The following is a 21,775-nucleotide window of genomic DNA, read 5'->3' as shown; positions in this document are numbered from 1 at the left end:
AACCCCGGGGGTCACTGGGACATGAGTAGACCTGCGACGGGCATTAAAGAAGAGCAGCCTCGGGGTGCACAGCCCACTGCACAGGGATGGGGGAATGCTGTGCCCACCGGCACACCACGGCCCAGCCCGGAGCCCTGCGAGCCCTCCTTCTCACCGCGCTTTGGTAAGAAATGCTGTAGTCAAAGCACAGCTTTCACACAATTTAAAGCCAGCTGGGGCCAAGAACCTAGATTTTGGGGGAGAGTTTGCAACCTGCTGCGAGCTATGTAATTTGCCTTTTTCTTGTACTTCACGGACAGGATCCCTGGCAGCTCCCGACGGGTCTAGCGAGTGTGGGACACCTCCGTTTAGCTTCTCGCCGTGCCATGCCGCACCCGCCCCGAGCCCGGAGGGCGCTCGGACAGCGGGGCCGCCCCCGCCGCTTCCTCCGCGGGGAGCCGCGCTCGGCGGGAGGAGGAGGAGTTGCCTTCCCGGGCCGGAGCGAGGCAGTGCCGTGCCTTTCTCCCTCCTTCCCTCCCTCCTTCCGCCTCCCTCCACGCCGCCGGCGCCCGGACTCCTTCCGCGACGGCGGCCGGGACACGCAGGTAAGGCAGAGCCGGGGTGCCGAGCGGCGGGGCCGGCCCGCTGAGGGAGCGGGATGGTTCCGAGCAGCGCCGCCGGGGCTGCCCCGGCTCGGGCAGCCGGAGCCGCGCCCCAGCGCGGGGACCTGTGCGGGGGTGGCGGCGCACGGAGCCCCCCTGCAGCCGCCGCCGTTCCCGAGTCCGAGCGTGTGCGGCGCCGCCAGAGCGGAGCGGCTGCCGCATCGGCGGACAGGTGTCACAGCAGCCGTAAGCGAGAGCAGCGACCAAAGCCGTCTTTCAAACCTCTGCAGAAGTTGCTCTAACTGTGTCATATAAGGGGTTGTGGCTCAGGCTGACAAATCCATTTGAAAGCCAGTATTTCTGGGTATTTCCTTGTTTATGTGACTTTTTTTTCTCTGCGTCTTACCTCCATGTAACCACTGTGCTTTGCCAAGACTGTTTCGTCTCAAGGCAAAAATTGCCTTCTGTATGAGTTCATTCATCCTACTATTTCCTCCTGCTTTCTGTTCCACATCGGGTTACCCTTTCTTGGCAGTGAATGCTCTTAACACAGCCTCGTGCTGGGATGCCAGAGCACCTGCTGCTTGTGCAGTAGGTGACGAGACTCAGATGGTGCTTTTCCACAGGCTTCCTTTCTGCAGCCCTCTAAGTTGGAACGGGTAATTATTTGAGCTGTAAACTGAGCTTTTAGTACAGGCATGGCTGTGAGATCCCTCCTTGAAATGGCAGATACTAATCTGAAGTACTTAGGGTTGTTTCATGAGTCAAATACATGAGACTGTAGCTTCTATAGATGGAAAAATTGACTGTAGTAGAAATGCAGGCAAAAAAGTGTTTTGTGAGTACTTGCTTCTGGAGCATTTGCTTTTATTTTAGGGTATGTGTTTCTGATACTCTACCTGACTGTCTCACTTGTGATAGAAGGTGAGGTTTTGTTCAGTTTTTCAGAACTCTTCAGAGACTGGAAGTTATTACTTACTGCTGTTATATATACTGCTGTTATATAAATGTTTAGAGTATTTTGGTCAGAAAACACGTGCTTTTCTTTACTTCTGACACACCAGCTGTTCTGCTCAGATCATGTCAGCTGTGCAGAGGAGGGCCTTTAGGTGTCCTGGTCTTGCTTGCTGGGTACTGGTCTTGTAGGTGGGGAGGTAGCTTCTAGACAGGGAGTTACTCAAAGCCATTTGATGGTTATGGTTTGTAAGGGGACTGCAGCAGGAAAGGGCCCATTTGCTATCAGACTCTTCTGATAAACTTTTATTTATTGTGAAATACATTTTTTCATGAAATGATCACATTTATCTCTGCATCTAGCTCTTAGTGAAAGGGTGCCTTATACCTTCCTCCAAATTTCTAAATTAACATTATGATTATTTTGAACCAAATGGTTGATTTCTATGTGAGCTTGCCTGCTGAAACCACTGAAAGCAGAGCAGCATGATTATGTTTGGCACCTTTTTTGTTTTGATAAGGTAATCTCATAGGTGTGCAAATCAAAACCATACTGGCAATTACACCTCTGTCTTGAAGGAGCTCTGGTTATCAGCTGCCAGACCTGCTTTTATTAGTCCTTCAAAATTTATAGATTTATTAGATTTATAGGAGTACCACTTTTTTTTTTTTTTTTTTTTTTAATGTCAATATAGAATTTTTAAAGTCTTTGAAATATTTTAAGACCACGGACTGTGAGGCAGCTTGAACTATGTCCTAAGTTAAATCACAGTTTAATTCTTAGTTGTAGGCATTGTGGACTTAACATTGTAGTGTCTATACTAGGCTGACTGCCTACAATGGATAAAAAGAGAGAAAATAATAGAACAAAAAACAATATTACCTGACAAAAAATATTAGCTCCATATTTTTTCATCTTACCCTGAAACAATATTGTATTCAGAAATGCTGTGATATGTGATATCTCGTAATAAAATTCAAATACCTGGGAAGTGGTCAGTTTCATAGAATTACGTAGAAGCATCAAGAAAAGTCTTCCTCCCATCAACTATAGGTGCAACCTGTTGTAGGTTTAATTCCCTCTGTGTTCTGGTAGCTTATATACTGGATACACAAGAGAAGGTGCAGAATTGTGTAAGTTTCATACAAATATTTATACCTCAAATATACAAAACATTTTCTGTTTCTTAGACAATAGAAGTCTGTGCTGCCTGCTGTCAATTCAAAGGTCATGGAAAATAGTCATAAGCCTTTGTTAACCATTGATGTCTAAGATGTTTTCTACTTTTGCTTGGTTTGACTTTTTTTCAGTAACCTACTGCCTTTTCACTGCTGAACTTGGAACTGTTCTTTGAAAAAGGAAGATTTGTGTATACCAAAGAATCAGTTGTAGCAGTCTACAATGACTCTCCTTCAGAAATAGGAACTATAAAAACTGAAAAATATGGAAAACAGTATTCAGAGTGGAGTACAGGTTGGCATGATGAAGAAAGCTTGAAGTGGTGGACCTTTTAGATTTCTAATTACATGTGTGCTCCTGAGGGACATCTATCATATATTTTTGTATTTGTGCTAAATATAATATTTTTATTATTATATAGATGCATCTCTTTGCACAGAATTACTGATACCTTGTCTAGAAAGTGTCAGCAGTGGTTAGTCAGTTGTTGCACTGTAGAAATTAGAGTGATGAAGTTCATTTAATGATCTGCTGATACCCATAGCTTTCTCCACTCTGGAAAATGCTAGGGGAAGATTCTCACTACACTGGCTGCATCTTCTGCTCCTTTTTGCAGAGGGATTGCTGCTTATTGCAATCCAATTCACCCTAATTCTCCTGGCCAGGGCCTCATGCTAACACTAGGCATTAGAAGTGTTACTGGTATAATGGGACACGACTCTCCAGAAACCCATGGAACTGAACCTGTGTTTTAATAAATGGTCAGTCAGGTCTCAAGAAACGTATTTTTGTTAACGGAGCCGTTTACTTCTAGCAGCAAATCACCAGTTTGCTCTGCCAGCCCTCAGGCAGAGGGGCATTCTGCTCTCCTGCTTCTGGTCTGTTCTTCTAAGTGCATTTTCTAAAGGAAAAAACATTAGGAAAAAAAACGGTGTGCAAGTGAGGGTAACGAGTGTTTGGGTGGACACGTACTCTGTGTCTGGTGTGGCAGAAGAGGAACTGGGGAACTGAGCACTGCCCCGTGGCCATTACAGCACTGGCAGTTCTCAGTCATCCCCTGCCCTGGCTCAGCCACACGGGCTATGATTCAGAGTCAGGGAAAGCACCATGTGAGATAAAACCCTGGCAGACAGATATGCAGCTATGTACCCATGTGAAGATAATTTCATGGTGGAAGGTGCTTTGTGGTGAGTGGAAAAGGTTTTTGCATTTCCTGGGCATGGAGGTGGGATGGAGAGAGAGCCATTTCTTACAAGGACTGTGGAGTGGCCACTGTGTTCAGATGGGGTTGTGAAATCTCGGGAAGAATTACAGATGTCTCCTGAGAGTAGGTCTGTCCATTATTGGCAGGGTTTACCTTTCTTAGGAAGAATGACATCACCTAGAAATTGTCTTTGGTTTGGACAATACCCAGACATTTAGGAGAAAAAGACACCTCTTGGTTGCATGACTGTCCTGTATTCTGGGCAGCTCAGTAAAGCTCATGTTTAGTGTGATGTGGTCCTGCCTGTGTGTGGTGGGCAGGAGATAGGGTTTTCAGGAGCCTGCTGCAGAGAGAGGAGCTGCCCTGGGAGAGTGTGAGCCTGGCCAACAGCTGATGTACGAGAGCTGTTTCCCATCTGCTGAGGCCAGCAATGGGACTCAGGTTTTGGTGATGCGAAGAAGTGTTTGGCCACGTTTGCAGTCACAGCTCCTCTGCTGAAGCAAAGCACCAGGCCTTCAACTGGGCTACTCTGTTGCAGCTCCTAAGGTAAAAATCCTACGCAACATTAAACAAATGCAGGAAAAAACAAATGAAAGAAACAAGTTTTGTGTGCTGAGGCATGTGGGCCCTGAGCAAAGGCTTTCTTGGCACTCCTGCTTTTTCTCATTTCCGTTTCTCTTAGCAGATATGTGAATGGGTACCACTTTGCCACATATAGGGTATAACTTCATGTAGGCTCAAGTAGGTCACAGCTGAGTTTCCTGTGAGGAGGGGTTTTGTTCAGCCTTGTGTCTATTACAAGCTGTGATCTGATTAACTTGTAAGATCTAGGCCTTGCTTTCAGTTGACTATGGGGCAGAAAAGCATGGCTTTGGGTAGTGAAGGAAGCAGGATTCTTCCTTCTGAAAGAGGGTCTGGGCAGGACACTGGGACCCTGCCCTTCCAGGGAATGTGCACTGTACACTAGACTGGGGCAAACTCCTGAACATTTATGTTTATGAAACAAAAAAGGCTCTCTTGGTTGTTTTTGGGTTTTTTTCTACTCCACAGGATAGCCATATAACTCACCATCACAGGCAGGTTATATCTGCCCTTTCATTTTAGCTGAACATTGTAAATCTGTCCTAGGCAGCCCTGTGAACAAATCTTGTCAGATTTGCTGTGCTAGCTTACAGGGTAGGTGAGATAATTATATTATGTATATTAATATATTCAAGGTTGCTACTTGTCCTTTGAATTACAGGATGTCCTATATCACAGGGCAAGCTCCATATCCTGGCAGAAGAAATAACTGTGTGTTTTCCCTGCCTCCCTGTCCCTGTTCTGAGCATCTCTTCCCAGCTGAAGTTGCAGACCACATCAATTCCCAGTGACGTGCCAGGAAGAGAAGAGTGGGAGCTCTCCCACCTTGGATTGTATGACCCAGTTCAAGGGATGTGCAAAATGAGTTGAGCTGAATGGGCCTTTTTCTGTCCCGTGGGAGATCCCCTAAAGTGGTGATCTTAAGTATACTTTGTGATCTTTGGACATTAAAATTTCTTCCTAATCTGTATCTAGAAAAGATGCTTAAAATAGTATTTTTTTAACATGAAGAGATCTAACATTCCAGTATTAAGAGTGGCTAGTTCAAAATGGATATTGCAACATGAATTCAGCTTGCTTACACATAATCTGTTACATGTTTAGTTATGCAGTCACATGTGGTTTTGCTGTTTCATTCAGACCATGGCTGGCTGGACTGTTTCAGTTTGCTTTGTCATAGTCAGCCTTGAGGATCATCTCCTCAAAGCTGCAGGCTGGCAATCAGTCATGCTCTGTGGTCCCTGAATATAGCAGCTTGCGTTGTTGGAAGAAGACATATTTACAGCTCCAGTGTGTCAGATGAGCTGTGAGGGTCTGCTTTATCAACAGGGAGTTTGGGAGAATGGCACAGTGAAAGGCTGTGGAGTGTGAGAAGAGGGCCATCATTCTGTGTCACTTGCTGCAGGCAGCCTCTTTGCCACCACAGCAGCTTTCTCTTCCCACCAAGGCACTCTCTCCAACCATGAAGAGGATTACAGCTTTCTGATGATAAAAATAAAAGTCATGTGCAAGCAGCAAAATTCCTTCAATTTGGTTTAGTTACTTTTCTGGATCTCTTAACCTGAAGCTAACTCTGAAAGTCAGTGTGATGCAGGAACTCCCCATGAAAATCTGAGACCTAACTATAAAGGACTGTCTTATCTTACCTTTGCAGTACCTTAATTTCTTGTAATTTTGACCTCAGTGAGACTGGATTTTGGCTGCCCAGGTTCTGATGATGTGTGATTGATTCTCTAATATCCTTGTGTCTCACCATAGATAAGCAGAGTGGAGTAAGATACCATCAAGCATTAATGACTGCATTGCATGATGTCTCAAAGAGTTTGAGCTGAATGCTGTTCCTTAAGACCATAAATGTTTTGTGTCACCTGACAAGTGCTCTCCTTTCCTGTTTAACTTATAAACCTCAGCATCTGAGATCTGACCTGAAGGAGAGCAGAGATAACAAGCTGCTTTGGTAAAGATGCTCACTACCTTGCATTAGCCAGAGGAAACGGAAAACAGGAGACCATAGCTCTTCATTAGTTGTGTTTATGTTCAGATTCAGTGAGAAACTTTTCCCCTGAATTAGTACTTATATATTGACATGAGTGAAGCTGAAGTCCTTTGGTATTCCTTGTTGCTTAGGATGCACTGTATGTGAAGAAGAAATTCTTCAAGGTTGCAGCCTGGCTTTTCAGTCCTGCATGGCAAGGACTTTATTAGCAAGTGGCTGAAATGCAGGTAAAAGCAAGGATTTCTTTCACCACTTCCTGTGGGTAGACAGGTGTGCAGCCATCCCCAGGAAAGTGGGTGTACATCATGCAAAGCAGTTTATTGGGAAGACAAATTCCATAACTCCAGATGTCTCCCCTTCCTCCTTCTTCCCCTCCTTCATATCTTGAGGTGATGTCACATGGTCTGGAATATCGCTTTGGTCAGTTTGGGTCACCTGTCCCAGCTGTGTCTTCTAATTTCCTGTGCACCCCCAGTCTCCTTGCCAGTCTGTCAGTACAAAAAGCAGAAAATGTCCTGGCTCTGTGCAAACACTGCCCTGCAATAAGAAAGCCATCCCTGTATTATCAACACTGTGATCAACACAGTTTCAAAACACAGCCCCTTATTAGCCACTGTGAAGAAAGTTAACTCTGCCCCAGCCAAAATAAGCACACCTATCTAACATAACAGGGTAAGAGAGTCTGGAATCACAAGATAAGCACACTGACCTTGCCAAAGCCACTGCTTTGCCACACATGGGAACAGTAGTACAACATCTCAGCTGAAATGTAAATCATTGCTCATTTTCTGTTCGATCTCTTGTGCTTCTTTTGTAGTGGAGGGGATGAATCTTGGTGAAAACAACACGGGAAAACTTGATAAATGAGAACTTGGACGTTTTCTGTTCCTCACTCACTGCTTTGGGTTTTTCCTGCACAGAAGGCTGTTCTGACCTGTAACTTCAGATAAGTTGTTCAGGTATAGATAAATGTTGCTTTTTCACACCTCCTGACCCCTGAGACTAGTCAGTTGCTCAGTAGGTGTGAAAAAGCAGCATTTATCAAGTGACCTTATAATACTACCTCAAAAAAAAGACTTTGAAGGTAAATATATCCATTAGTCGACATGTGAGATGGGGCCAGTAGTTCATCATCTGAGTCAACTTCACAGCTTTGTCCTCAGCAGTTCTCGTGTTTGCTGAAGTATTTCTTACTGTGTAGCTTCCACAGAGTCTAGCAGGTGGAGAACAAGGAGTTGTTTAGGGAAAAAAGGGTCTTGGAGTGTTTGGAAATAAAAATAACTGAGGAAGTATTAGTCATTCCCTGTGCATAAAGACAGTTATAATTTGTATGTATTTTAGTTAGACCATGTCAAGAGTGTCTTGAATACTGAAACAAATTGAGCTAATTTTGGTCTAATATATCACGTGCTTACCTGAGATAGTATAACATTTGAGAAGAAAAGTTCAGCTTGTGAAGAAAGTAAATTAAGTTGACTCCTTTATGGTAGTTGAAAAGAAGGATACCCTCAGGCACTGCTGACCTCTTTTATTTTTTTTTTTTTCATTTTTTCTTTCTCATAGATTTGATTTGTTTTTCTCATATTTGTAGTTTTGTGTACCATAGCAATTGCCCTCCTACTTGAGAGTAAGCTTTAGGATTCTTTAACAGAATTAGGTTCAGCCTCTGATTTAATAGACCTTTTATTTTTCCAGCCTTCTAAATCTTCAGCTTCCTGGAGAAGTAGGAAAATCTTTTGCACAAGCATCACCCATTTCCTTTGCCAATCTCATCTTTGCATGTTTCTTTAGTAAGTGGGTGTTACCATTTCTCTTCCTTTCTTATCAGTAGGGAATTTTTGGAAAAAAGGCTGAGGCAGCACTCTGCTTTACTAAATGTCCAGCCAGTGGGGTAGTGGTGGAGTAGCCTTGGTCTCTGTAGAAGTGAAGCATACAGGCTCTGCTCTTTAGGAGCTTCTGCTCCTCCAAATCAATGCCATGCCAGTTTGGAGTTAGTTCTTCCATGTCCCTCTCTAATCTTACTTTGAAAACACTTGCCAGAATAAAGTGGATTGTTTCCTTTCAAAGGTACATAAATGTGTAAAAGCGATCAGTGCACCACATGCCTCTTCCCAGTTCCCTCTTCCCTTTCTATTCTCACTTTATCTTTTACATTTTCTCTGTCAGGTGAGGGTCAGTTATATTTGTGCAGGTAAACCAAGTCAATATTCTTCACCAGACCTTCGTGCTGCACAAGTGAATTAAGCAAATCTCTTTATGCTCCTGCCTCATCATGCACAGCTACAGTCAAACTTCTTGCAACATCCTCAAGTCCTGGTGATGGCACCATAAAGGGCAAAACCTGCTGGATGACAACAGAAAATTGTTTGCCATTTTCACTCTGCTTTATACATGGTATTTAGAATAAAAATAAACCTGAGCTATGAAGTCTGGACCTGGGAAAATCTACTGTCTCACTTTCAAGGGTTAATATCAAATACTGAAGTTTCAAAGTCTTTTTTTTTGTGCCTTGCTTTTCCCATGCCCCAAACTAATTTTCAGCTTTATTGTCTTGCAGCAGAGAACATTACAAATGATAGAGGTTTTCGATCTGAATAAACTGAAGGCAAAATAGTCAATGCAGGTTTATAAATATTGCAAAGTTTTTTGTGTGAGAGAAATAAGAAAACTACAAGTACTCAGCTCTAGAGGAATGAATGAAAATATAAGTTGTTGAGGATAGTGAAAATTAATTAGTCCATCTTTTGTATGGTATCCCATAGTGTTGCTAACTCAAACTCAGTACTAAGTAATTTCAAGTAAAAAATGCCAATGTCAACATATTTTCTTCATCATGAATGGTGATAATGTAATTTTTGTTTCATAAATTTCCTGAATCATTTAGTTGTGAAGAAGGTGCCCTCTAAAGCTGCGAAAAGATAATTTTATAACTGGAGTGTACTGCTTGCAGGAAATCCCAGTAAGGAGTAATAGCTGAGTTTATAAATGATTTGGAGATGTGCACATGCCATTCTACTGAATGATCATTATAAGGGGAAAAGAAACCCTTTTGGTGCTCTTACCATTTTTCCTGAGCTGTTCTGTGCACTTGGGCTCCACTTCTGTTTTGCGATGGTTGGTGAGCTGATGCTCCAGTTTGGTGTGTTAAACCACCTCAATGCCAACTGACCCTAAGAGGGACCATCACTTGTCATTGTTTTCTTTGCTTACCCCAACTACCGAAGTTAGAATGCTGAAAGGAAACAAATTCTGTGTTTTGCAAAATGTAGTGAGCCTGTTTCCAAGAAATTTTGGAACACTGGCTCTGATTGTTATCAAGTGCTCCTTCTGTGTATGTACATGAGCACCTTTCAGCTGAATAAAGGATATTTTGCAACATCACATGGTCTCAGAATCTGCAGTCAAAGTTGTCACAGAATTACCCTTAGTGTGTTTACTTTTAAACAAATTTCATACAGGCAAATATGAGTTTTATTTTTGCAGGGTTTGGTTATATATAAAACTAACCATTTATTGTTTGGCTGATTTTCAAAGAGAAATTTGCAAACCTTTGGCTATAATTTTGAAATCTATTAGAAAGTAGTCCCCCCAAATTACATTTCTCATAGTCAAACAAAATCCAAACTTGCATATGATAGAAGTGGTTTCCGAGAGCCTGCTGTTAACAAAAAAAAAAAAAAAAAAGAGGAAAAAATAAATCTAAATATTTCTAAATATTTTTTACTTCTTTTTCCGGATATGATACATTTTGCATATTATTGCAGTATTTTCCCCTGAGCTTGAATTCTAAAATTATGACAGATTTTTGCTAGAATATATTTCTTTTGTATTTGCATTTCTCTGAAATTTACCTTTTGAACAGGGATTAATAGCAGTTGTATTTTTTTTTTTTGGAGTTTGAATTTGCAACCTTAGATGTGGGGCAAAAAGGCAATACAAGAGTATATTTTGCAACCATTGCTTACAATGAATAGTAATTATTCAAATAAGCCTGTGCTGGATACTTATGTAAATAACTGTTCACATGTAACTCGGTTCGTAGTTTCATGATAAAGCAACAGAAGCTCCAGCAGAAAAAAACAGGGTAAGGAGTTCTCCTTTTCTTGTTCCTTCTGCACTGTTCCTGCTCTCTACCCAGGGGAACACTGTGCTGCCTGTTCACTTGCCCCACTGCAGACATTTGCAGGGACACAATATGAGCTTGATTAATTGAATTAATTGAAATGAAGGAGGAAAAATATTCCAAAACTAACAGATTTAAGGGAGGATTACAAGGTACCACTTGGGTTTTTAAAATGGACATTTTGATTGATACTTTCAAAAATTGAAGTAGTGAATATTCTATATATATTTATTTTTTTTTTAATCTACTGCCCTAGGAGGTACATTTTCAATGTTAAATATCCAGATCTGGAGTTGACATGGGTTTGGATTGACATGTCCCAAATCTGAAAGCAGTTGTGCACGATGCATGAAATTCAAGTCAGAAAGCTGAGGATGCTGATTTGTTAGAGGGATTGTCTGTCTTGGTTGCCCATCAGCTTAGCATGACTTTGCACTGAAGGACACAAATTCCTAAGGAAATATTATCATCACCTGGGAGGTGTTGAAACTCAGAAAACAGTTCCACCTTGCTTTTATTTTTCTTTTCAGCCACAAGTATTTCCTCCTGGTGCTCTCTTTGTATTGCTGTGATAAGTGTGCTTATCAGAATGCTTTCTTGTGAGCCCCCCCATGACTATGTGTGGTGCAAAAATTTCTTCCTTAAAAAGTGACAATTATTACATTTGGGTGAGAGAAACAGTGCTCAGACTGGATGCACTTTCTCCTTTCTGTTTGCTAGAACCTGCACTGGGAGTTTCATACATTTATTCATCTTTTTGAATGTTAAAGATGCTTACAGTCCACTAGGCTTTTGGTGACTAATTGTTTCAATAAACAAACACAATCTGGGAGCTGGGAGTGGGAACCAGAAGATATGTGGGGTGGGTTGTGTTGCAACACCTGAGCTTGCCACATCACTTAGTGGCTCCGTTTTCCTCAGTGAAAACTGGGAAAGGTGGCATGCATAAGAAGCTACAAGTGAAAATGTGCATTTGGACCAATATTGACTTAGAAGGCTTATCTGAACAGTTGTTTTCATTTCTTTTGAGGAAGGTGTATGGTGACTTCACGGCTATACAGATTAATACTTGTAAGATGTGAAGATGGGAAACAAACTGATGCCGATATTTTGATACTTAAAGTTGAGAATATTTTCCTGCCTTGAGAAAAGCTGAGAATCTCTAACTCTTTCTGATTTCTGCCATAATTCTGAGTCTTCAGCATCTCTGTAAATTAGATCGTCTTTGTTATCGTGTAACTGAGGTTGGCAGGGAACAGGGCAACTCCTTGGCACCAGTTATACTGTGAAAAGTTTATATTGGGTGTCAGCCCGAAACTCCCTCGGCTGTTTATAACAAGATAACAATGTGTCATGCAAACAGCTTCATGCTCTGAGGGATGGTCTGGGAACAAAGGAGTATTTAGGGGGAAGTGAGGGCAGGGAAAATGCGCAGAAAAAGTCTAAAACTCTACTGAAGAAAGTAGTGATCCATGGGTTTGGTAAGAGGTAAGTGTGGCTGTTACAGGGGCTTCTTAATGGATTATTGCTACTCTGAAAAAGAACTTTCAGAATAATAGGTGAGGGTTCAGTTATCCTGAGCCTTATTTATTGAAATAGAAATGTATCTAGAGCCATTGACTTGGAAATAACCCCAAATAAAACAGGTTTCTGTGACCAAATGCAGATCCAAATGCTGATCTTGTGACCTGGGAAACTGGTTCTAATCTGCTGAAATCTTCATAGCAGAGATAATTCAGTGTAGCAACCAAGTGCAGACATTTACTTATTTTTTATTTTTAACCCCAATTTTGTAAAAAATATATTTTTTTTGATTCTTGTATCATGTTAATATAACCTGGTAGAGAAATGAAATATATTAGCATTATCAGGATTGAGATTTTAAATCATAGTTAACTTTGAATCCTTCTTGCACTCTCTAATGCAGCACTCTAGGGATCTCTGAGTTCACAGTTTAGAAGATGGATAATAATTATGTTTTTCTTGAGTATAAGCAGAGAAATTTTATTATTGAGAACAGTAGAATTGTTTTGGGTGGGATGGGAACCCTTGAAGTTTTCTGTGCATTAAGCTGGTCTGAAAGTTAGCACTGGCTTTTAATTTTTTGGAAAATGTTTGTATTTTCAGTTTATGGTAGTATTCTTCCTTCTGCAATTAACTTCAGCATTGACAATTTATTTTTAGAAGGGCAATAAATCAGAATTGGTCAGCTTTAGTAGTTAAATAACATATCCAACACAATTCCTGATTGAAAAAGATCTGCCTTCTTCCCAGAATGCAATATGACAGATTACCAACAAAATGTATATGTGTATGCATTTCAGAATAAGAGAAATAACAAAAAGAGATTATCCATAATAATCACCATTTGCAGTCCAATCATCATCTTTTATTTATGCATCCTAGCCTGGCCTTATTTTGTAGTTCCATTTAAACCTCTGAATATATTTTTTTAGCATATGAAGATGTATTCCTAGGAAGGAAAAGAATATTTTAAAACTGTTAACAGCTACTTCCAGCTGTTGAGATACGCATAGTATAAGATATGAGAGCTCAGCTGGATAAACCAGGGAGTGAAAAGTAGTATCAAGACTAGACTGGAAGGCAAAGGGTGTCATTTTATATATTGGGACAGCATAGGGTTAGGTTATAGGTTAATTGCTTACAAAATGAGACACATTAAAGTGAGTTTGTTTACATTTGATTTTGTTAAAAATTAAATAGTGTAAGGCAATATTGCGAGGAGGTTTGTGGTTTTGCAAGATTCTCTGCCACAATTGTGTGAAATGTACTGTTTTGTCCATACTGAAGCTATGTTGCCTGCAGAGAAAAATGTACATGCCATTTCCCCAGTGAACTCTGAAATACTCTAATAGGTGCATAAAGTAAGCCCTGTGAAAAATGAATTTTTTTTTTGCTTTACTCTAGGGCTTTGGTTTGGGTTATCCCCCCGCCCCCTCCACACAGTGAAGACAGTTCACAGTCACTGGTGCTTCAGCAGATGCTGTTGTTCCTTCTTCAAGCCATGGCTTCAGCTCCAGCCGTGCTGCTCTAGCCCAAGTTGCTCTCTAGTGTCTGCAACTTCCCCTGGCTTTGGAGCACAGCTCAGGCAGGGAGGGCCCAAGTGGTGCCGTGGGCAGGGCTGGCAGAAAGTGAGCAAAGGAAAAGGGAGCGGGGAGAAAGATTTCTGGAACAGCTTCTCCACAAGCTCTCCCACACCTTTCATTCCTGCCTCTGTGCCACTTCATTTAATGAGTCTGTGCAGGCAGCTGCCTGTGCTGCATGATGAAATGTCTGGTTGGATCCCTTCCCTAACCTGCTTCCCAGCCCAGTAGGAGGAACGCCTGCACCTGCACAAGGCAGGCCGGCATGACAGGACAGTGGTGAGTTGATGAGCAAGGAGGTCAGCTGTGTTTAAGCTGGCATCATTGCAAAGAACAGAGAGATTGCCTGACTATGTCTCTGGCAGGACCCTGGAGCCGAATTTGCAAAGTAGCTGTGGGTGCATTTATTTTTATGTATGGCTAAGTTTGTTCTACAGGTATCAGCCATGGTGTAGAACTTAAAGCAGCTTTACTGAGTGACCAAAACCACCTGAATTCAATTGCTTAATTTTGAAGGTCAACATGAAGTCTTTATAAACAGAAGTTCGAAGGCATATGCTTAGCAGTTTTTGAAAAATAAGCTTAAGTTCTTTGTTCTCAAACTGACATCCTCTAAACAACCATTTGTGTCTGAAAATGTTCATTAATAAAATTTGGGTAAATTTTCAAAATTATTGATCCATCTTAGGTACAAAAGGTTGTAGTAAATGGCATTATATCAGGCTGATGACTGGTCACTACTGGAGTTATCCAGGGCTTCATTTTAGGCTCAGCATTCTTCAACATCCTCATAAACAACTTGAATGCAGGATCAAAAGAATACTAAATTAATTTGCAAAAAATACTAAATTGGGAGGAGCTATTGACTGCCTCAAGGGCAGAAAGAGGCCCTGCAGAGAGCCCTTGACAAATTAGAGATGGGAAATCACCAACCATATGAAGTTTAACAAGGGCACGTTCTAGATTCTGCACCTGGGATGGGGCAGCCTTGGCTGTGTGTGTAGACGGGGGACTGAGATGCTGGAAAGCAGTGCCACAGAAAGGGACCTGGGGCCCCTGGTCAGTGTTAAGTTGAACATGAGTCATTGTGCTCTGGCAGCCAGGAGGGCCAACCCTGTCCTGGGGGGCATCAGGCACAGCATGGCCAGCTGGGCAAGGGAGGGGATTGTCCTGCTCTGCTCTGAGCTGGGGCAGCCTCATCTTGAATATTGTGTGCAGCTTTGGGTGCCACAATGTAAGAAAGACATTAAACTATTGGGGGGCATCCAAAGGAGGGCAACAAGGAGGTGAATCCATATGAAGAATGTTTGAGGACACTTGGTCTGTTCAGTCTGGAGAAGACCGAGGGGAGACTTCATTGCAGCTGCAACTTCCTTTAGAGGGGAGAAGAAGGGACAGATATTGATCTCTTCTCTGTCATGACCAGTGACAGGACCCAGTGAAGGAACAGCTTGAAGTTGTGTCAGGAGAGGTTTAGATTGGATATTAGAAAAAGTTTCTTCACTTAGAGAATAGTTGGGCACTGGAACAGGCTCCACAGGGGAGTGGTCACAGCACCAAGCCTGACAGTTCAAGGAGAATTTCGACAATGCTGTCAGAAAAAATGGTGTGATGATTGGGGCTGTGCTTTTCTGGGCCAGCAGTTTGACTTTCATGATCCTTATAGGTCTCTTTCATGCAGGATATTCTATGATTCTATGATCTTCAATTTTGTATATAGAACTCTTTTGCAAATTACATTTATACATGCACAGACCTTAGCAATTAAAATTTCTACACAGGTTAGAAACTTTTACACAGGTTTGTGGCAAAGAGCAGTTGTACACTGCTGTTTGCCTGGAGCACACTGCAGACTTCTCACCCATATTCTCTGTGACATAGGCTGCAGTGTACCTTATTTCATCCCAGTCACGTACAGCTTTTGGCTTCCTGGGAATGTGCCAGTTCAGCCCTCAGCTGAGCAAATCCTGAACTTTTTAGTCTAATAATTAACTTCTGTAAACTTCCAGGTGAGCTCCAGCTTTCTTTATATTCAGACAGTTTAAGTAGAAGCTCTTTTTGTGACAGAAATCTCCAATTCTGTGATCCTCCAAAGATCTGGTAATGTTTTATTGCTTATCTTCACAGGAACTGATGTTCAATGGCTAGAAGAGAGCTGACAAGTGGCTGAAATGAATATGACTACTATCCTACAAGAGATTTTGATTAAAAGATCCCAGCAGAAGAAGAGGACTTCTCCCTTAAACTACAAGGAAAGGCTTTTTGTACTTACAAAGTCTATGCTAACATACTACGAAGGTCGAGCAGAGGTAGGAGACAAAGATTAATACTACCGATTTCCTTTATTCCTTTTTGCTTTTGTATGATACTGGCTTTTTTTCCTGCTGTGTGTCATACTGTCAAGAGCTGATCGGGGAAATGGTCATTAGTGGCCATGAATGTGAGCTGGCATTTCTCTTATTTGTACTGCAGGTGTGGAGATAACTTACCTGGTAGTCAGTGTGAATTTGTTCTCAATCAGAGCAATAGTGCATAGTCAGGATGACAGAAATGACATAAAACAGTGTTTAGAGGTGGTCATCAAAGCTGATTTTTTTCTCTCTCCAGAGAGATGAAAGATCGCTGCTGTGATGAATTGAGGAAAAGGTAGAAAAAGTTACAATTGCAGTTTCTTGTAGCCATGTATACTGTGGGGGCCATTACATTCACATCTGGCCATTAACTGCGTTTGAACAGGAGAAAGAGCATTTGATAGGAGTAGTGCATTGCAGACCAAGTTCTGCAGACACGAGATCCATTACAGTGGATCATACAACCTGGTGATTGAAATGAAACTGAAAGCAGTTTATCTTTGACCATACAACCAACTCATCCTGGTAACCACTTTCTGTGTAAATTCAATTTCTCAGTAAGTCATTAGTCTAAACTGCAAATTCTCAGGCCAGCATTTTTTCAAATGAGCTCCAGACTCAGTTTCATCAAGGTCACCTGCCCCCAGAGTGCCCTGTCATATCTTCTGTGCTGGGGGTGAGATTTTGCACTTAAGTGGGGCTACTTTCCATGTTTGTCACAGTGCTGAAGAGGATTAAAATGAGTGCAGTAGCTTGTGGAACATGTATGCCTTGGGAAGCCATTTAAGAAATAAATCTTACTGGAGGGAACCCTGAAACCTCTTGTGTTGGCTGTCTTATCTCTGATAAAAGAAGAGGGTACAGGAGAGCTAAGGCTTGTTAAGCGTGTTTCTCTGCCAGACCTTATGATTGCACCAGAACTGAGCTCACTTACCATGCTACAAGATGCTCACAGCAGTCTGTTCTCTGAAAGTGGCTTGGACACAGTCAAGGATTAAGAACAAAATCACAGACTGAGGTTGGAGGGAGCTTCTGGAGGCCATCTGATCCAAGCCCCCTGCTCAAGAGAAGCCACACAGAGCAGGTTGCTCAGAACCAGCTGGCTGTTGAATATTTCTGTCCAGTTGGTTGTTGAGTATCGCCATGGATGAGTCTTCACAGCCTTGCTCGGCTGTGCTAGGGCGCAGTCACCCTCACAGGAAAAAAGACCACCATCGTTCCCTGATGTTCAGATGGAGCCTTTTGTCTTTCAGTTTGTGCCCACTGCCTCTGGCCCTGTCACTGGACACTGCTAGCAATAATCCGTCTCTGTCCTCTTTGCACACTCCTCTCAGGCATTTTATGTCCCCATTTTATGATGGCAGAGTGTATCAGTCACTCCTATTTTGGTGACTCTGGCCTCCTCCCAGAGAACAAAGAGGTGGGGGCTAAGAAGCCCTCTGAAATGTGTCTTGCATGCTTATTCCATGTCAGGTTACATTCAGATCAAATAGAAATGTGATAAACAGGTTTTGCAGGTCTAGTTGTCACCCTTTAAAAAGTTACCACTTCCAGCTTCCCCACTTCCAGCTTTCCCCTTCCATCTTTCCTTTTTCCCTGCAGGTTAATGTCCTCTGGCTAAAATGCTTTTCCAGGGACTGACTGGTAGATCTCTCTGAGAGGGGGTTTAAACTGTCAGTTTTATTTGCAGTGAGATTAAGCAGGGCAGCTCATAGTGCCCTCAGTGGAGGATGAAGTAACTTAAAATATTTCAACCTAAGATAAAACCAGTTGGGCTGAAAATATATCTTATGCCTATGCTAGGTCATCAGTTTGCTGCTGAAAAGACAGGTCCATTTCATCCCTGTCCTAGCCTTCCTAGACTCCCTCATTAACTTGAATTGATTCTGGCCCTTCTTGGAATCCATATTGCTCTGAAAGAAATTGCTAATCATGGAATCATAGAATGGGCTGGGTCAGGTGAGGACCTTAAAACTGATCTAGTTCCAACCCCTCTGACCCTGGGCAGACACTTTCCACTAGACCAGGTTTCTCAGAGCTCTATCCAACCTGGTCTAGAGCACTTCCAGGGATGGGGCATCCACAACCTCTCTAGGCAACCTGTTCCAGTGCCTCATCACCCTCACAGTAAAGAACTATTTCCTAAAATCTAATCTAAACCTACTTGGAGTTGGAAACTGTTCCCCCTTGTCCTGTCACTACGTGCCCTTGGAAATAGTTTCTCTCTGTCTTTCATGTAGGCTTCCTTCAGGTGCTGGAAGGCCACAGTTAGGTCAGCAGAAAGATATTTGATCTGGTTTTATTTTTGCTGGATTGGTGTTCTGCTGGGTTAGCACGCTGCCTTAGCTGCATGCAGGCTCTAACAAGTGCCTGAGGCTGTGCCAGGTGGTGGAGGAGGACAGGATGCTCCGACTGTTGACAGCGGCAGGTTGTTAGACTGGCTCAGCCGTAATGTGTTACTTTCCAGCCTCAAACCATTTTCATTTTCACTGTTCCTCTCATTATAGATTCTTCTAAGCATTAATCAGCATTTTATTTTATTAACAGTGTTGTCAGAAAATGAGTGAGCTCTGATCTTAAAGGGGCATACTGAATATTTTCGTCTCTTTAAAAAAAAAACCACAACTGTAAGACAAAGATCTCTGTGGCACAGTTTTTCCTTTATGTCTCTGGACAGTTTAAATGCAAAGATGTTTGTGGGTTTAATTATTTGTTTGGTTATTGTTTGGGTTTTTAAAGCCAATTACGGTGGCTATAAATATGTATTTGCAGTAAGACAGCTGCATGTTCTGGCTGAGGTAATTTATATGTAGAGAAAAGAGTTATTAACCATCAAGAAAATTCTGCCCCCTCTGAATAACTGGGGGTTTATTGCTGAATTAATGTGACTACTGTGTATGCTGGTTGGATTTAAGGACACGTCAGATGGAAGGATAGGTACAGACTGATTTAACTTTGGGCTTGGCAGTATTCAAAGTCCAGATTGGTAAGATAAGCATGGAAATCCCAAGCCAAGAGGATCTCACACCCTCATTTTAATCCCATAACTGCGGTGGTAGCAGTCTGCCAAGGGTGGTTGAGTTCTGCTCCTCTAGGCAAGCGTGCAATTCCCAGTTTGATTGTTGGCCAGTCTGAAGTAATTTCTTGTTTTCTTCCATTTTAACTTTTTATGGAAGTTCAGTAGAGAGAGTTCAAGAAAAACTTAGGGTTTGTGGGCATGTGAATAATCATACCACTTCTTTTTAGAAACAAGACTAAAGTAAATCTCGTTAACCAGATTAGTCAATACTCAAAGTGTGGGCAAGTTGGGGTTATTAATAAAGTGACAGAATTAGGCATTTTGTATGTCTGGTGACAGAAGTGGAACATTTATGATAACAAAAAGCGGTCAACCATAGCAAATAGTGTTCATGTAAATGCTGCTGAGAGGTTTAATTGTTCTGTGCAGCCAGAATGGAGCATCACTTGCTCTTTGACCAGAAACTGTACGTTATACACTCCACTCTTCTCTATATTTTCCTGTCCTATCTACTGAAAAAGTCCCATATACCTTATTGGGAGCAATAAATTATTATCTCCTAAACTTGACTACTAGCAACAGGCTAAAAGCTTGTTTTAACTTGCTCATAACGGATTTGAATCTTTCTAGATGTGCTTTTAAGCAGATCAGGCCCCCTGTCATGGTACAATGGCAGTGCATGCCTGCAGTGAAGCTGGAACTGCACTGCTACCATGAGAAGGAGAAATACAGTTTTTTCACTTAAAGATATTGCTCTGCTGTAAGTCATGGAGCAGGGGAGAGTGAACTGTCGATGGAGTGTAGCTACAGAATCAGTGAAGAAGCTGCATTTCAGGACTGATTTCAAAACACAGAAGCCTGAGGAAGGAGAATCCTGGTTTAGGTCACCTGTGCAAAACTCTACAATTACGATTAATACCATGGGAAACTTAATTTGCATAGGAAGCCAATAGGAGCTTGGCTTTTACCGCTTAACTCCTGGGCATTATGCTGTTGGATAAAAAATGTGCAAGAAGTATCACCTTTAGGCTTGTTAAAAAGATGGACATTAAGAAGCTCGAAAATAAAAATACATCAGGAACTGACTTGCCTTAAGCATCACAGAGATAGATTTTTAATGTCAGAAAAGAGGAATATTCTGTTTAAGTTGGGGTGTGTTCTCATTTTGTCCTTTTTTTCTTGGTCATAAATTCTGAGAATTAGTAAGTGTGGCTGTTGTGGAAATGGCATCATTACACGATTGTGCGATATTAGGCTAATAATGATTATAAGCAAATAAAAAGGCTGAGCTAATGTTGTTTCTTGAAGCCTGTAATGGTTTATCAGCTGTCATTGTTGGAAAGAGTATTTTCTGTATTTTCTCCTAATGTTGCAAAAGTGGCTGTTGAAATCTGAATGTGACGTGGTCCTTTTACAATGAAGACAAAAATTCACTATAGTAAGATATAACTGCATTGGTCTCCAAGCACAGAGTGATGAATATATAAAAGTAGGGAGGAAATAAAATATCTTCCTATTCTGAATATGGAGATGTACTATAAAATTCATCTTGCTGACTATGCTACAGTCAGAAAGACTTAAGGTATGTTCAGTATCTTCAAGCATGCATTGTAGACTTGTCAAGCCAGCATTAAACACATTTATGTAGATGGTAGTAACTAGTTTGAAAGTGGGAGGTGGGAGGCATTTTTTCACAAACTGGCCCTTGTTCTTGAGGACTGCTGCACTATTCTTACTGGTGTCAGCTGTAATCATGGACTGTAGTGCGACTTCTTTGGATATTCTAGTTGTATAGCAAAGGCAGTGTTTGTAGTGTTTGAGTGAGGAAACACAAGCATGAAATATTTTATTAGGAGATTTCTTTTCAATTTTGTGCAGTTTGAAAACTCAGCATAATACTTCAGGTGTGCTTCTGGTCATTTTCCTGGACTATTTTCTTCCAAGAAATCAAAACATACTAGTCAGTATCAAATTGATAAGCAAATTTAAGCAATTTTGAAATTAACTAACTTGTTTGAAAATAAAATATTTCAAGCATGATTAAAAAAAAAAAAAAAAAATTTGAATGGCTTTCTGTATTTTTGACCAGCAAAAATTTAGCTGAAGTTTTAGTTCAATTTTTTCCAAATTGCTAATTTCATCTTGAATGGAGTATAGGTTTGAATTCCAAGGGGGCATTTGTGGAAATAACGCCACATATGCATGGCCCTAGGTACGTTTAGCTGTTTTCTGTCAAAAGTGAGCTCATACCTTGAATATTCAACTTAAAATTCCCTGGAGTTTATTTTCAAAGGATCAGTGCATTCATACTTTCATCTGTGTCTGTTTGGAAAATCAAACCTTAAGTGTCTATCTAAGAGTCCACCTTACCACTGGAATTTTAAACTCCTCAGTAAATATCAGCTGGACAATGGAAGGGAGGATTCATTTTACCAGTGTCCCACAGTTCAAGTGCCCCACACACTGCTGTGCAGGGTGGCTGCAGAGAACAGTATCATTTATTCCTCTTGAGTTAGCCAACAGGACAGACCACACAAAAATAGCATCCAAGCTACTATGTCCATCAGGGCTGTCCACCGTGTGCCCATGATTTATTGTCTTTTTCCTTGTGTGGCAAGGAGTTTGACTGCTGTGAATCCTTTCTCAGCACACGGTTAGAAGGTATCTCTGAACTGGGAGTC

At 41.6% G+C, this 21,775-nt stretch overlaps 1 protein-coding gene across 3 annotated transcripts in view; it reads left to right on the top strand.

The window, feature by feature from the left end:
• Nucleotides 1-473: 473 nt before the first annotated feature.
• TEC (tec protein tyrosine kinase) overlaps nucleotides 474-21,775 on the top strand; it is a 44,443-nt gene continuing 23,141 nt past the window's right edge. For 2 of the 3 annotated variants that reach the window (XM_014259132.2, XM_005517728.3), the window contains exons 1-2: nucleotides 474-584; nucleotides 15,852-16,033. In XM_014259132.2, coding sequence (XP_014114607.1) covers nucleotides 15,896-16,033 — 138 coding nt within the window. In that variant the 5' untranslated portion in view covers nucleotides 474-584; nucleotides 15,852-15,895. Of the gene's footprint in view, nucleotides 585-1,147; nucleotides 1,241-15,851; nucleotides 16,034-21,775 lie in introns of those variants that run through there. The other variant, XM_088056804.1, reaches the window with a different exon arrangement.

This window comes from Pseudopodoces humilis, chromosome 6 (genome assembly GCF_049639895.1).
Source record: "Pseudopodoces humilis isolate 2021_Gansu_Grassland_sample_001 chromosome 6, ASM4963989v1, whole genome shotgun sequence".
In the NCBI taxonomy this organism is placed as follows: Eukaryota; Metazoa; Chordata; class Aves; order Passeriformes; family Paridae; genus Pseudopodoces; species Pseudopodoces humilis.
This window is presented reverse-complemented; position numbering and strand designations above follow the sequence as displayed.